This window comes from Trichosurus vulpecula, chromosome 6, assembly GCF_011100635.1.
Source record: "Trichosurus vulpecula isolate mTriVul1 chromosome 6, mTriVul1.pri, whole genome shotgun sequence".
NCBI lineage: Eukaryota > Metazoa > Chordata > Mammalia > Diprotodontia > Phalangeridae > Trichosurus > Trichosurus vulpecula.
The window spans coordinates 130,658,368-130,674,643 of record NC_050578.1 but is presented as its reverse complement, the minus strand read 5'-3'; the positions used below and the strand labels follow the sequence as shown (position 1 = coordinate 130,674,643).

Below are 16,276 nucleotides of genomic sequence, written 5' to 3'. Positions count from 1 at the left end.
ATCAAATACTCCTGGTGCTTAAACCACACCTTAATAGTAGGTTAGGCACCCACTTATGAATCAAGAGAATCTGGCTTTGTTAATGCCCTGTATAATCTGGGACCCCCGATGCTAAAGATAATGAGGAAGCAATGTAGAATCAATTCAAATATTAAAAGATTAGTGTCAATAAACTTTATCTCTTGATACACCTAAATTGCAGAGGCAGCAAGAATTATAGTGGAGGGGGAGAATCTATATCTGATCTGTGAGGTATATATTTAAAATGGCATTTTGCAAATATTCCTAGGCATTCATTGTACTTTAGTAGCTTACGGTTTACTGGACAAATCTACTAAGAACCACAGATAAACGGTCTTGACAGAGTCAGTCTCAGCCATTCTCCTGCAAGCATCATGTAGTCCTCATTAATTTTTATAAGGCCAATGATGGGATAAGGTTCAGTCTACACTATTTAATTTCAATTATTCAATTCAATTCATGAAGTATTTATTATCTACTATGTGCCAAACCTAGACCCAGACTAGACACACAATGACAGAATCAAACAATCCTTACCCTTAAGTAATTTCCTAGGAGGAAGGACCATATATTCTAATAGGTATATATAAAGAATATACAAAATAAATTCAAAGAATTTTAGGGACGTCATCAGTCATCCCATAACCTGGGGGGAGCAATAAGAGTCTTTTTAAGGATATAGATTTGAGTCTCAAGGGGAGTCAGGGAATAACATGCAGCTTTACTAGAACGAAGGATAGTTTGGAACCAGATTTTGCATGGCTTTACGTACTAAGCTGAGGAATTTGTATTTGATCTAATAATGGAAACTTTTGACTTTTACTGTGTAGATTTTTCACTTTGTGGATTATTTTTGAATATTTATTCATTTTTAGTCAATTAGCCCCCTTTTCTGATACCTCTCCCAGCATTGATTGCTAAATTCTCAGGAAAATAAACTAGTGTACATACATACACACGTACATTTATACATACATCCACATATATACATATACACACGTATATGTATGTAATGCACACACACATATATATAGATATACACACATATAAAAAGTATACATATGTGTACACACATTTTTGGGAGGGTCTGGACTTGTGATTTTCCTGGTGGGAAAATTCCCTCTATTAATGCAGATATGCAACTCTTCTGCAGTTAGTTTGCCTGGGACACTAAGATGTTAAATGATTGGCTCAGCATCCCACAGTCAATACAGTTCAGTGACAAGACTTGATCCTTGTTTGTTTTGACTCTGAGAGTGACACTACCTCTCAAAACTAATATTAGTTTAAGCAAAATATAACTCATACTGCAAATCTATGCTTAAACAAACATGGGCCCCTCCTAACTTCAAAGCTGGATTTCTATCCCTTTTAATGCATTCCATAAGCAAGGGTTGCTTCTAAAATGAAACCATTTTGTAATTTTTGCTATGTAAATAATTCATTCTCTCTCTTATATCTTTTATGATGTCTCCAAAAGTCATAACAACAGCAGTAATAATAATAATGTATTTTTCTTCATATGTCATGATATCATTAATCATTAGTAGGTAATGCATTTTGAGGTTGTTTTTTCTTTTAATAGTAGTGAGAAGTTCACCCTTTCTTGCTTTATGGCCTATGAACTTGTCAGGGCTAGTGGGATACATTATCTCAAACAACCTATAAAAGGATCAAACCCACCATTTTATCTTATGGAGTACCAGGAACTAATCCTATCCAGTCCAATCTAAAAAGCATTTTTAAAATACCTACTACATAAACAGTATTGGACTAGGTGCGGGGGGGGGGGCGGTGAAAACAAAATGATAAACAGTCTTGCCCTCAAAGAACTTACATTCCAGGGGACATACAACATGTAAAGAGATAAATATATGATATTTTGAGGAGGAGAAAGTACTAGCAACTAAGAAAGTCAAGAAAGGCTTCTAATCAGTGATGGTGTGTGAGCTAAATTTTGAAGGAAGCTAATTCTGAGAGGTGGAACTTTATGGATATGAGACTTGAAATGGAATGCTGAGTTTGGAGAACAACTAGGTGGCCTGTTTGGTTGAAGCATAGAGTGCGTGAAAAGGAATAATGTTCAATTAACCTGGAAACATTGGCTGGAGTCAGCTTGTAAAGTACAATAAATGCTAAGTTGAGGAGTTCATAATTTATCCTACTGGCAATAGGAAGGACTCTAAAGGTGTTGAGTAGGTCAGAGGTGCTTTAGGGTGATTGTTTCGGTGATAATGTGGAGGGTAGATTGGAAAGGGAAGAGTCCAATAAAGAATGGTTGAAATCGGTCAGCAGGGAGGTTATGAGGGTCTGAACTAAGCTGGTGGTCATGTGAGTGAAAAGAGAGGAGACGTGTTGTGGAGGTAGAATTGATAAGACTTGGTAACCCATTGCATATGAGATAGTGAAGGAGAGGCAAGGGTCAAGAGTAACTCCAAGGTTGTGAAGCTGGCTAATTGTAAAGGCGGTAGAAACTTCAACAGAAATAGGGAAGTTTGGAGGAGAGGTGAATTTAGAGGGAAGACAATGAGTTCTTTATCAGTCATAATTAATAATGATATCTAGCATTTATATAGCATTTGAAAGTTAACAAAGTATGTTGCATTTGATCTTCATGATGACAGTGTAAGGTAGATTCTATTATTATCCTCATTTCATAGATAAGGAAACTGAAGCATAAAGAGGTTTAATATGTTGTCTAAAGTCATACAGACACTGTGCCTCCTTGAGTTTGAAATGCTAACAGGATCTATAATTGGATACTAGCTCAGACAGTAAAATTTGGTTAAAGGTAGTCAATGAGCTGCTATTATACTAACCTTGGCTAGTTAAATAAGAACTCATCTTACATCTAATCTAGAGAATAACTTGCTTGGAGACTGATGAAAATCACCTTTTCTGATGAGAATCACTTTTGAGGCAACTGATGATTCAATGGATAGAGCACTGCATCTGGAATCAGGAAGGCATGAGTTGAAAATCTGGCCTCAGACACTTCCTAGCTGTGTGACCCTGGGTAAATCACTTAACCTCTGTTTGCCTCAGTTGCCTCAACTTTAAAATGGGGATAACTATCTCACAGGATAGTTGAGAATCAAATTATATTTGTAGAAAAGCTCTTAGCACAGTGCCTAGATCATAGCATTTGTTCCCTTCCCCTTCCTTTCCCACCTTTCCTCTTCAATGAGACCAAATTGTATAAATGAGTAATTTTCCATTTTAAATTTAGTTAAGGTGTTGGAGAAACTGATTTAGCCAATGACCAAGTTCGATGTTGTCTACCAAACTGAGAGGCAATATGATGGAGTAGAAAGACGATTGGGCCCAGGAATGGGAGAAGTGAGTCTGCACTAACTGGCCTTGGCTTTGGGTCGGGTGCTTACCTTTTCTGAGCCTCAATCACTTAATCTGAAAAAGTGGAATAATAAGACCCATCCGGCTTGGGTCTTCTCTTGGCTGTTGTGGGGAGTAAATCAAGTAGGATATGCACAAATGCTTTGAAAATTTAAAAAAAATGTTATAACCACATAGGCCATGTTTCTGATTCTGGTATGTCTATGAAACTAGTCAATTCCAGGAGACTTCAGATCTTTGAAAGTGGAAGTAAAAGGAGGGATGGATATTTTGGAGGCTCAAAAACCATAGTTTAAGAAATAACTTCTGTCTTCTTCAAACCACCACCACCACCACCAGCATTTGTAAATGTTACATTTCCATTATATTCAGGGGTTAATCTTACCAGAAGATAAGAAGATTAATATAATCATCATCTCCAGAACTATTTGCTCTCTGTGTGATTCGTGAAACTTTAGCTAAATAACTGAAACTTATTGTTGACTTTCTTTACTTTCCTCATTTCTGTACTGTGGTAGCCTTGGGGCTCCCAAAATGCAAATCCATGGCCAATATTTCTAAAGTTAGAGATTTTCAGAAAGTAATGGCTTCTAGAAGTAATGGCTTGGATGGGAAGAATCTCTAGGGATTTGGTTTGAGAGTCAAGTGTCAATAACAGAATGGGGTCATGTGTGGAAGAAGCAGGCTCATTTCTCCCTCACTGTTTCTTTTAGTGTATCATGTGAATAAGTCCTTGAGGTTGATTTTTGGTGAACATTTCAACCAATTTTGTCTTCCTGTTAAAGAAGGGAGAATACTTTCTTTCCTTGGACAAATTTGTTGGAGCCAGGGAGATGAGAGCTTGATTTATGCATCAGTGTTTAAGACTGGTTCTTTTGTTAGTATTAATCAAAGACTCTTTCAGTTGAGAAGAAGAAGTGACAGCAGGAAGTTTCAATACTATAAAGGAATTTAGGAGGGGTTCTGAGAGATATGTTTGAGAGCATTGGCATGCGTATTTATATATAAATAATGTGAATTTATAGCAGCTCCATTTTGTTGATGGTATTACTTTTTTGAGGGGGATGTGCAACATTATTTCAACAGTGGTTGGATAGGGTTAGGAACTGGATATGTGATTTCAATAATATTGGGGACTTCCAGTGAGAAAACTCCCTCTACCAACGTAGGTCAGAATCCCTACAATTTCTGTTCTTAAGAGAGTTACCTAGAAGGAAAAACCTTGTCCATGCTTACATCACCAATGAATCCCAACCTCTGTACCAGAAGCAGGACTTGAATCCAGACCTCATGGGCCCTAATGCCATCTTTCCAAATATGGCAAGCTGCCTTTGGGCTGAAGAAGCCCCATTAAATAAACTAGTATATATAATGAGAAAGTTGCTGCTCCCACTTACAAAGCAAAGCTAAACATATTCTAACTAAATGATAGAACTTTAAAAGGCTTACCTGTAAGTTTAAATGAGGAAGAATCAATACATACTGATCCTGTGTCACCTGTCAGCTTCTGAAGTAAAATATTTCTTGCCCTGTCTCGAAATACTGCTGCATTATTGTTGTAACAGGACTTAAACTTCAGTACCAGATCCACTATTGCTTTACCACTGGCCTGTCTGCAGGAATTAAATAGAAAAATGAATCATGTTATTACCATTGTTATCAAAACTCTTCCTCCCCCCCACTTTGCAATGCAATGGCCCTGACATTCATTGCTTACTTGACTGAGCGAAGAGTTACTGTGAGGAAGTTAATCAATCAATAAACATCTATTAAAGACCCACTATGTGGCAGGCATTGTGCCAGGCACTAGAGATAGACCAAAAAAAAAATGAAACAGTCCTTTGCTCTCAAGAATATCTTCTTGCTCCTTGTTACCAATTCTCCATGGATTCCCAGGAAAGGCCAGTGGAAGAGCCCCATTTTGATTTTTTATTAGCTGATGTGTAATTTCCTCCAATAAAGTCCTATTTTGATCCCGCGACATGATATAGATATAACTCTGGGTTATTGGAGGCTCCATTAAAGGAATTAAAGCTCCATTAGGTGCTGTCCTGAGATACATCCTTACATTGAGGAAAGAGCACTGGATTTGGAATCGGAAGAACCAGGTTCAGATCCTGCCTCTGACATACTACCTGTGTGATATTAGGCAAGTCACTTAACTTCTCCGGACTCTAGTTTCATCATGGATTTAAACTTGATGGCCTCTGAGGTCCCTTCCAACTCTGAATCTATGTATGATATGCAATTCTATGAATATGGATTCAGTGATGTCTCAGCCTCACTGAGTATAGAGAGGCTTAGTAGCAGAAAGCTGACTATCAGATGATGACTATTTTTGGCCATGGCAATTTTTAAGGAGGTATAATCATACCTTCATGGAGGAAGAACACATAAGTCAGGACAGAGGAAGTATTTCCTCTAACATATTGGAGGTTGCCCTTTATATCCCACTTACTATGGTTAAAGGAACAAAAAAGGTTGTTCTCTCTAATGTTTAGCACATTTTATATTCTATACTTGTGCTTAGAGAAAATTTCATCACAAAGCAATCTCAAATACTGAAATGGATTCTGTGTACTAATCAATTTGGAAGTTCCTTCAAGCAGTGCAGATTGAAATCCATCTGTGCCTGCCCATCTTGTGTGATTTGTCCATATTCTCTTACAAGTTCATTACAGAAGGTCACCCCAAATGCTGGGGGACTTCCTCAATTTGTACCAATGAAATACGGGTCCAATGACTGTTTAGCTGTTATCTATAACCCTTTCCATTTGTCCATCTTATCATTTCTTCCTGTCATACATTTCCTTGAAGATACCTGTTCTAAATTTCTCAATGTTTATATGTTGCATCTGGCTCACATCCACCCCTTATATTGTTGTTCTCTTTGTTCTGCTCACTTCACTCTGTATCAGTTCATAGAGATTTTTCCAGTTTCCTCTGAAAAATGTCCATTTTGTTATTTTATATGGCACAATAATTGTTGCTTGTCCTTTATTTTTGAAGAGGACACATGACATTATAGGTGATGACTTGACCTACATAGGAATTGGATTTAAGGAAGGCAGAGTTGCACAGTCGTCAGCTTCTTTCTTCCTGTGTTATCAAAGTCCAGTGGCAGGACAGCTGTCAAGATGACTGGCAGTGGCCTGGGATGTAGTAGAAGACCTTGCTGTCCACAATGTCTGACCAAGCTGTACGTGCTCCACAGCATCTGCTTCAGCCACCTTCGTAGCTGTTGGAACAAATAATTCTTATTTTCCATTCCACCAGGGAAAGTCTTCTCATACTTCAGGTAGACATCCCCCTAACTCGCTGACAGGTTTGAGGCCTATCAGTTACCCTCAAACTGGTTTAGCTCATCTGAGATGGTTTTATGGGGGTATAGCCACTGTGCATGCTACAGTTTCTTGGAGCCATAGGTGAGAGTTGAGTGATGGTGGACACCAAAATTGGATGAACAACCCTGAAAAGGGCTTGGCAAGCTCTCACACTAGATATGCTCGTCCTCTGTGAATACCCCATACACTTCAACGCAGTGATATGCTATTATACTCATGTACCACAATTTGTTTAGCCATTTCCCAATAGGAAGACACTTCTCTCACCCCGAGTTTCTAACTTTTGGCCACTACAAAAAGAATACCTATAAATACAATAATGTAAATATAATTCCTTTTGATTGTATAGGTCCTTTTCTTCCTTATTCAATATCTTGGGGTATAGACCTAGAATAGCCAGGTCAAAGGGCTATTTACAGTTACAGTTTAGTATCTTCTGGGGCATAGTTAAAAATTGCTCTCCAGAAGGGTTGGACCAATTCATAGTTCCACCAACTATGTACTGGTATGTCTGTTTTTCTTCAGCCCTTCTAGCATTTGTCATTTTCTTCTTTCATCATCTTTGCCAATCTTGATGTGCGTCAGATGGAACCTTTTTTGTCGTTTGTCTTTTCAGTCATGTACAATTCTTTGTTCACTAGTTATTAGTGATTTAGGGCATTTCCCCTATGTTTATTGATAGTTTGGATTTCTTACCTTAAAAACCAACTACCTCAAAACCAAAAAACCAAAAAAACCCACAACTGTCTGTTTATATCCTTTGACAGATATTGGGGAAATGGTCCTTGTTCTTATAAATATGAATGAGTTCCTTATGTATCTCAGATATGAGATCTTTATCAGAGGAACTTGTGGCAGAAATTTTTTTCTGTGTTATTTGTTTCCCTTTAACTTTGAACTATATTAGATTTGTTCATGCAAACACTTTTAAATTTTATTTCATCAAAACTATTCACTTGATCTTGTGAGATCCTCTCTATTACTTGTTTGATAATGACCTCTTCTCCTATCCATAGATATGAAATGTTATTTCTTTCTTGCTTGTCTAATTTCTTTCTGATGTGACCTGTCAGATCTAGATCATTTTTCATTTGGAGCTTATCTCAGCATATGATCACACCCACCCTCCAATGCCTATGCAATACCCTCAGTATGATAATCATTTTTCAATCTTCAGAGACTGTTCTTTCAATGCCTTACTGCCATACAGCAGCATTGTTAAAAATGCTGATATTAAAAAGATGTGCCTTTATTTCCACGGAAAACTTGGACTCATTAGATGATCTTTGCAATTTCCCAATGATATTCTCTTTGTCTGGTTCAGTTCCAGGATAACTTGTTCAGATCTGCATTGTGATACATGAGCTCTAAAGGTTGTCTATTCGAATTCATGTCATAATCTGGGCAATAGACATCCTTCCATCCACTTGGTTATTCCTGTGTGGATGGTCAGGCTGTATTGGAGATCCTTGAAGAGTTTGGCCTTTGTTTCCTTTGATTAATTCAGTGTCTTTGATTGAGTCTTACTAGGTGCTAAGCCCCAGGCTCAAACACCTATCTATTATGTACTAAGGCTATGTGGGTGTGAATTGGTAACTAAGGTGGGGCTTCAGGTAGGGCCAATGAAGGGAGGTACTAACACCAGAGCCAATCATAGGAGCCTAAGGTCTGGTTGCTCAGATGACATTTGATGACATCTGAAACTGTATAAAGAGGAAGAATAGAGCTATTTGCTTAAGGCTCTCAATCCTGGAGGGACAGGACTCTGGGCAGCCACTCTAAGGGCCTTCCGGCTGAACTCAGATGTTGATGGTTTTCTTGGTAACTATGAATTGTATTCGGTCTGTTGATGTTTGTAATTTGTTTGTATTTGCTCTGAAGTTCAGGGTGCTGGCTTTTTCCCCTGAACTAAGTGAATGGTGTTTATATGCTGGATTAGAGTAAAATTGTTAACCCCTTTATGTTGCTTTCCTTAGTACAGCAGATCAAAAGAATCTGGACTTGCAGCGTTCCATGTGCTGGTTGTTGTTGGTTTTACACCCCCACAGCAGCTGCTAGCTGGATTGTTGAAACACAGGCTTAATGATTTTGAGAGGTTACAGATCTCTTCTAGGAGTTTCCATGATGTTACAGTGCTTGAGGCAACTAACACAATGTCATTTAAAACCAGGAGCCTATGGACTACTTATCCTTCCACAGAGAAAGCTTCTTCAGCTTAGACTTTATTCTGTATCTCTTTCATGACAGTAGTGAATACCTTTAGCAAGTATACATCTTTTTATTTTATTCTTTACCCAAAGTTTATAATCAGAGGGCCAGTATCAAGGTTACTTATGTTGTTAAGTATTATAAAGAATCTTGAATGATTTTGATATATGGATTGGAGAAAAACTATTAATGAAGAACTATAAGGTGGAATTTTCTACTACTGAATCAAATGCTTTTTCAGAACTCAATAAACTATAGATACAATGGAATACTATATTTATTATATCTTTAGCTAGTTATTACATGTTAAAGATGTGGTCCATTGATTAATATTACTTGCAAAAGTCCATTCATTCTCTGCTAACAACCTTTGGGTAGATGCCCTGCATTCAAGTATAGATGATTCAAAAGAAGATTTTGTCTATGGGGGAGAGTAGACATACTATTATATAGTTGTTGATGTTTTCTCAATAACCTTTAAGGGATGAAGAGGATTTTTAATAAAATCTGAGGTTTTCTTTTCATCCCTTTGCTATCCTTTTACATACTTTGAGTAAGGGTCCTTCAGTGCCCTCGCCATTGTGTATCCTCTAGCATGGACCCCTTCTATATAGATGTGGTCCAAATTATGTGCATTTCTCATCTTTTCTCTCTTCTTTTCCATTTCTATTTCTTCTACAAACAATTCTGGTACTGTGATATTAAGTTTTAAATGTGGTAGTCTCACAGTTCCATGGTTGTTGCAAGTAGCTATAACAACTTTACAGATCTTTTCCATTTTTTTATTGTTTTGTTGATTTCCTTCCATTTTTTTGTCCTCATGTCTGTGGGATGACTTTGCTTACTTAAATCTCTTGCCAAGACTTATTTAAACTGGTTTTATCCTCCACTCCTTCTGTCTGACTTAAGAGAAGACACTGCTCACGATCTTCCATCATTCTTCATAAGGTTTTACAAAACAAGTTTTTATTCTAAACTGCTATTCCCTTTTGCCTCTGTATATCTCCACTTGGCAAAAACAACAAATACTTGCTGGTATCTTTTGATATTCTTATCATGGTAATAGAGTTAAAATGTTTAAACATCTGGATAAATTTATTATAATTGCTATCAATCTGTTTCTGCCATCCATTTCCCATTTTTATTGCTACTGAAATTCCTTGTTTAAATAGTCCAGGATTAAACCAAGTCCTGACCACTGTCTTTTTTCCCCTTGAGAGTGCATCTCCATTTCTTGCCTAGACTGGATATAAATTCACAATTCCCAGGATTGATTCCACTATTAATCCACATAGAAACTTTGCTGCTCGGTTGCTGGCCTGATCAGATTTGTCTCTCCCTTAGGCAGTGTCATGGCCCTCTGGCTCCTGAGGGCTTACCATGTTGGTGCCAGACTTACTGTGGACACCTGATCAGCTTAGCTCATTGTCAAACTCCAGTGATCCACCAGCCTCAATCTTCCTGATAGCAGGGGTTATAGGGTCACACCACCAGTCTTTCTGATAGCAGGGGTTATAGGGGCATACCACCAATCTTCCAGATAGCAGGGGTTATAGGGGCATGCCACCAATCTTCCTCATAGCAGGGGTTATAGGGGCATACCACCATACCAGATATCTTCTTCTCATTATTATTCTTCCTACTTGCTTTTTACTAATTTTGATATTTGTCCTGACAAGTCAGCAGTCTGATTGCACATAAAGAAGTTATTTAGGTGACTTTTACTTCGGTAGCAAGTCTTTTCCTGTTTGTTAAGGCATAATCTATTTCATTTTTTGTCATATCACTTGGTGCTTGCTGTACCTAGGACCTTACAATTCTCTTCTCAAAGCAAGTGTGTGATATAAAGGCATGACATTTGTTTGGCCTCTCATTCCCTATATACTTCTCACCTTTCTCCCACCTTTTCATTGAATTCACCAAATATCATAGTATATGGTGATTTAATATGGAGGCATTTATCAAGTTTTTCACAGTACTCTACCTCTTGATCCTCAGTGACCAGTGTTGGTAAATAAGCTGCAATTTTCTTTTTTTCTTTTATTTTTTTTTAGACAATGAGGGTCAAGTGACTTGCTCAAGGTCACACAGTAAGTATCTGAGATCCTATTTCATCTGACTCCAGGGCTGGTGCTCTCTCCACTGTGCAATTACTTTCAAGGTGGTCTTTTTGGAAATGCTTATCTATATGCAATATGAGATGACCAAATATCCCATGAAATAACATTTCCTGTTTCCTTTGGATGTATGATAAAAACCAATTCTATCAGTTCCTTCCTTTACCTTTCCAAGAAGAGTCTATGGCTCATTTTTCTGTCTAGCTACAATTTTTTATTGTGGTTTCAGTTATTATAAGAATGCTAAGATAGGTAGAATTCAGCCATTAGTATTATGTTTCTTTTTTCAAAAAAATTAATTTATGTATTTTTAGTTTTCAACATTCATTTCCACGAGATTTTGAGTTCCAAATTTTCTTTCCATCTCTCCCCTACCCCTCACCCCAAGATGTCCTGTCTTCTGATCACCCCTTCTCCAATTCTGCCCTCCTTTCTATCACCCCCTTATAGATTTCTATACCCCATTCATTGCCTATATATCTTATTTACCAGTTGCATTTAAAAAAATTTTTTAACATTTGTTTTTAAAACTTTAAGTTCCAAATTCTCTCCCTTCTTCCCTCCCCACCCGTCCTCATTGAGAAGACAAGCAATTCAATATAGGTTATACATTTGTAGTTATAGCAGTATGTTTCTTGTTGGTCATTGGACAAGCATTCAAGTACCCAGAGTTAATTTAAAGTTTATAGATAATCTGAAAGCTATGTGATTCTTATCACCCTCTGCCCCCTTTTCTGCCAGGAAGAATACAGGTATACAAACCTGAACTGATACTGCTATCACAGTAGCAGAACTCTCTGTTATCATCTTTTCTATGACTTGACATTTGGCCCTTACCCTTCCCCCAGAATCTCTTAGGCATCAACACTTCCCTTGGAGTTTTGAATTTCTGGACAATGATCCTGAAACCTTTTTATCTCTCAGATCCCTTTTCTTTTATGGATCAGTAAAACAGAATATTTAATTTAACTCATCACATTTTTCATTTATTATTATCCTTGTAAAACCCTCTTGTCCTCCAAACTTTTCTCTTACTGTTGTAGATACTACTAGCCATGCAGGCACAATGTAGGTATCATCACCAACTCCTTGCTCTGCCCACCCCCCAGGCCATATCCAATCTGTTTCCATCTTGTCAATTTTTACTTTTGTAACATCTCATGAATATGCCTTCTTCTCTCTTCTGACACTGCCACCATCTTGGTACAGGACCTCATTATCTCATGCCTGGACTATTGTAACAGCCTGCTGGTTGGTCTTCTTGCCTCAAGTCACTACAATCCATTCTGCACTCAACTGTCAAATTGAATCTTTCTAAAGCACAGGTCTGATCATGTCACCCCTTCCCCCCAATTAAATAAACTCCAATGGTTCCCTATCACATCCAGGATCAAATATAAAATCTTTTTTGGTGTTCAAAGCCCTTTATACCCTGCTGGTTCCCTCCTACCTTTTCAGTTTTCTTACACCTTACTCATCTCCATATACTTTGAGATTTGATAACACTGACCACCTTGCTATTCCTTATACAAGACATTCCATCTCCCAACTTTAATCCTCACCTTCTGCAAGAAACCTTTCCTGGTCCCTTAAATACAGTGCCTTTCTTCTGTTGATTATCTCCAACTGATTCTGTGTATATATCGTTTGTGCATAGATGCTTGCATGTTGGCTCCCCCATTAGACTGTGAGCACCTTGAGATCAGGAACTGTCTTTTGCTTTTCTTTGTATCTCAGAGCTTAGCACAATGCCTGGCACATAGTAGATGCTTAATTAATGCTTATTGACTGACTGACTAACTGATGGAGCCCTTTAGGAATCAAAATAATGGACTAAGCAATTTCCATATTGTCATTATGGTATTTGGTTTTTCAAGTCATATTTTATCAGATTACTTTCCTCTCAGGAGTATGAACATTACATTTTTTTTCCTTGGTACACTGTTAGACCATTGGTAATTGCATTTAATTTAGGGGTTGTTTTCCCCCATCTTGTCTTTTGTTTTCCACATTGTTGCTTCAGATGCAAAAGCTCCATCCTTTCAGATCTGAATGGCCAAATCCTTTTTACTCTGTAGAGTATTTCTGTCATACACTGATCATATTACCCTAGTCACTTTAGGGATTTTGTTAGACCAGAGGTAAGTCACTCTGACCTTTTCTCCTAGATCACATGCTTTAGATACACATAAAAGAAACAGAAATGGATCTTTAATATTAAACTATAAAATGCCTTCTCACTTCCTGAAAGATATGACCTGAAGCAGAGGTTCTTAACCTGACAGTCTGGTAAAGCCTACGGACCCCTTCTTGGAATAATGTTTTTAAATGCATAAAATTAAATACAGAGGATTATAAAGGAAACCAGTTGTATTGAAATACAATTATAAAAATATATTTTAAAATAAATACATGAATCCCAGGTTAAGAGCCCTTGACCCAAAGGAAATTTTAATTACTTATAATTCTCATCTCCCTCTTTTACTCCCCCTCCTCCTTTGCCAGGTTTGGCTGGCAAAGGGTTACAATTTAGGGGTTACTGGATTTCTTTTCTGATGCAATCTTCACCCCTCTGTTACTTCCTATTCTCCAGACATAGCTCATTAAAAACTTTCTCATCACCTCCACTTCTGATCCCTTTCCTGGATAGGTTCCTGCCCCTTGTAGCTAACTTCTATGATTCCCATCTCTAATCCTTTATTTTTGACTATTGCCTAGCATTGATCACTTAGCTTGTTTGTCTGATAAAAGCTACAGGGAAACAACTGGTGTAAAAGGAAATGAAGGGAATGACTGGCTCGAATTTCCTGGCAAGTAAAAGCTGCTAAATTTGTGATTGATCTTCACTATTTGGCTTTTACAATATCAACATAGTGCTTTAGTCATTATTGACTATGAAGCCAGATAATGAATTATCAAGCATGGGAGTACTTTTGCATAAATGATTAAAAAAGAAAAAGAAAGGAAGAAAGGGAGAAAGAAAGAAAGAAAAAGAAAGAAAGAAAGAAAGAAAGAAAGAGAGAGAGAAAGGGAGAAAGACAAATTGAAGTTGTATGATCCAGGATTATGTAACACAAAAAGAATTCTTTTCAAAGTCTACTTCAGAGCAATCTTTGAAATTTTTGAAAACAAAATACTTAAATAACCATGTCTTAGAAAAAGCAATTGAACAAGACGTAAGTGAGCTCCCTAAGAAAAAATCCTCAGGACCAGATGGATTCACAAGTGAGTTCTACCAAACATTTAAAGAACAATTAATTACAATGCTCTAAAACTATTTGAAACAAAGAAGGAGTCATCCCAAATTCCTTTTATTACACAAATATGGTGCTATACCCAAACCAAGAAGAGTGAAAACTGAAAAAGAGGACTCCAGACCAACTTCCCTAATGAATATTTGATGTAAAAATTTTAAATAAATACTAGCAAGGGGATTACAGCAATATATCATAAGGATCATACACTATGACCAAGTGGGATTTATACCAGGAATGCAGGACTGGTTCAATATTAGGAAAACTATCAGCATAATTGACCATATTGATATTAAAAAACAAAAACCCCATAATTATCTCAATAGATGCAGAAAAAGCTTTTGACAAAATACAACATTCATTCCTACTAAAAATACTGGTAAGTATAGGAATAAATGCAGCTTTCCTTAAAATGGTAATTAATATCTATCTAAAATTATTAGTAAACATTATTTGTAATAAGCCAGATAAGATAAGCTAGAAGACTTTCCAATAAGATCTGGTGTGAAGCAAAAATGTCCATTATCACCACTATTATTCACTGTTGTACTAGAAATGCTGTTGTTGTTGTTCAGTCATTTTAGTCATGTCTGACTCTTTGTGACCCCATTTAGGATTTTCTTGGCAAAGATACTGGAGTGGCTTTCCGTTTCCTTCTATAGCTCATTTTACAGATGAAGAAACTGAGGCAAATGGGCTTAAGTGACTTGCCCAGGTTCACATAGCTAGTAAGTGTCTGATACCAGATTTGATTTCAGGAAGATGAATTTTCCTGACTCCAGGCCTGGTGCTCTATCCACTAGCATCAATAAGACAGGAAAAAAAAGAAGAAATTAGAATAGGTGACGAGGAAACAAAACCATCATTTTTTGCAAACAATATGATAGTATGTTTAGAGAATCCTAGAGAATCAATTAAAAAAACTAATGGAAACAACAACTTTAGTAAAGTTATACAATATAAAATAAACTCACATAAATCATCAGCATTTCTATATGTTACCAACAAAATCCAGTAGGAAGAGATAGAGAAATCCCATATAAAATAATGACAGACAATATAAAGTACTTGGGAGTCTATGTGCCAAGACAAACCCAAGAACTATATGAACATGATTATAAAATACTTTTCACAAAATAAAGGTAGATCGAAAAACTTAGAGAAATATTAATTGCTCATGGCTGGGTTGAGCCAATATAATAAAAATGATAATTCTACCTAAATTAATTCATTTGTTTAATGTCATACCAACAAACTATCCCAAAATTATTTTATAGAGTGAGAAAAAATAACAAAATTCATCTGGAAGAACTAAAGGTCAAGAATATCAAGGGAATCAATGAAAAACAAATTTGAAGGAAAGTGGCCTAGCAGAACCATATCTCAAACTGTATAACAAAGTAGTAATCATCAAAACAATCTGATATTAGCTAAGGAATAGATTAGAGATTAAGTACACAATATGCAATAGTAAATGACCATAGTAATCTATTGTTGGATAGACCCAAAGATCTAAGCTTTTGGGACAAGAACTCACTATTTGACAAAAATTACTGGGAAAACTGGAAAACAATTTGGCAGAAACTAGGCATAGACCAGCATATCACACTGTTTACCAAGATAATGTCTAAAGAGGTACATGATTTAGACATAAAGGATGACATAAGCAAATTAGGGGAGCATGGAAAATTTTACCTGTCAGATCTATGAATAAGGGAAGAACTTATGGACAAATGAGAGGTAGTAAGGTTCATGGGAAGTAAAATCAATAATTTTGATTGCATTATATTAATTTTTTTGCAAAAATATAATACAGCTATTTTTAGAAGGAAATCAGGAAACTAGGAAAAATTTATAGTAAGTTGCTCTGATAAGGGCCTCATTTCTCAAATATATAGGCAATTGAGTCAAATTTACAAGAATGAGAGTCATCATCCAATTGATATATGGTCTAAGGATATGAACAGGCAGTTTTCAG

General features: G+C 36.7%; 1 protein-coding gene across 1 annotated transcript in view; it reads right to left on the bottom strand.

Annotated features, from left to right (window-relative positions):
- Positions 1 to 16,276, bottom strand: part of LOC118855530 (transmembrane protease serine 11C-like) — a 119,564-nt gene that overhangs the window by 52,040 nt on the left and 51,248 nt on the right. Inside the window, exon 5 of the mRNA XM_036765654.1 lies at positions 4,825 to 4,988. Within this exon, the coding sequence (XP_036621549.1) occupies positions 4,825 to 4,988 (164 nt within the window). The remainder of the gene's footprint in view (positions 1 to 4,824; positions 4,989 to 16,276) is intronic.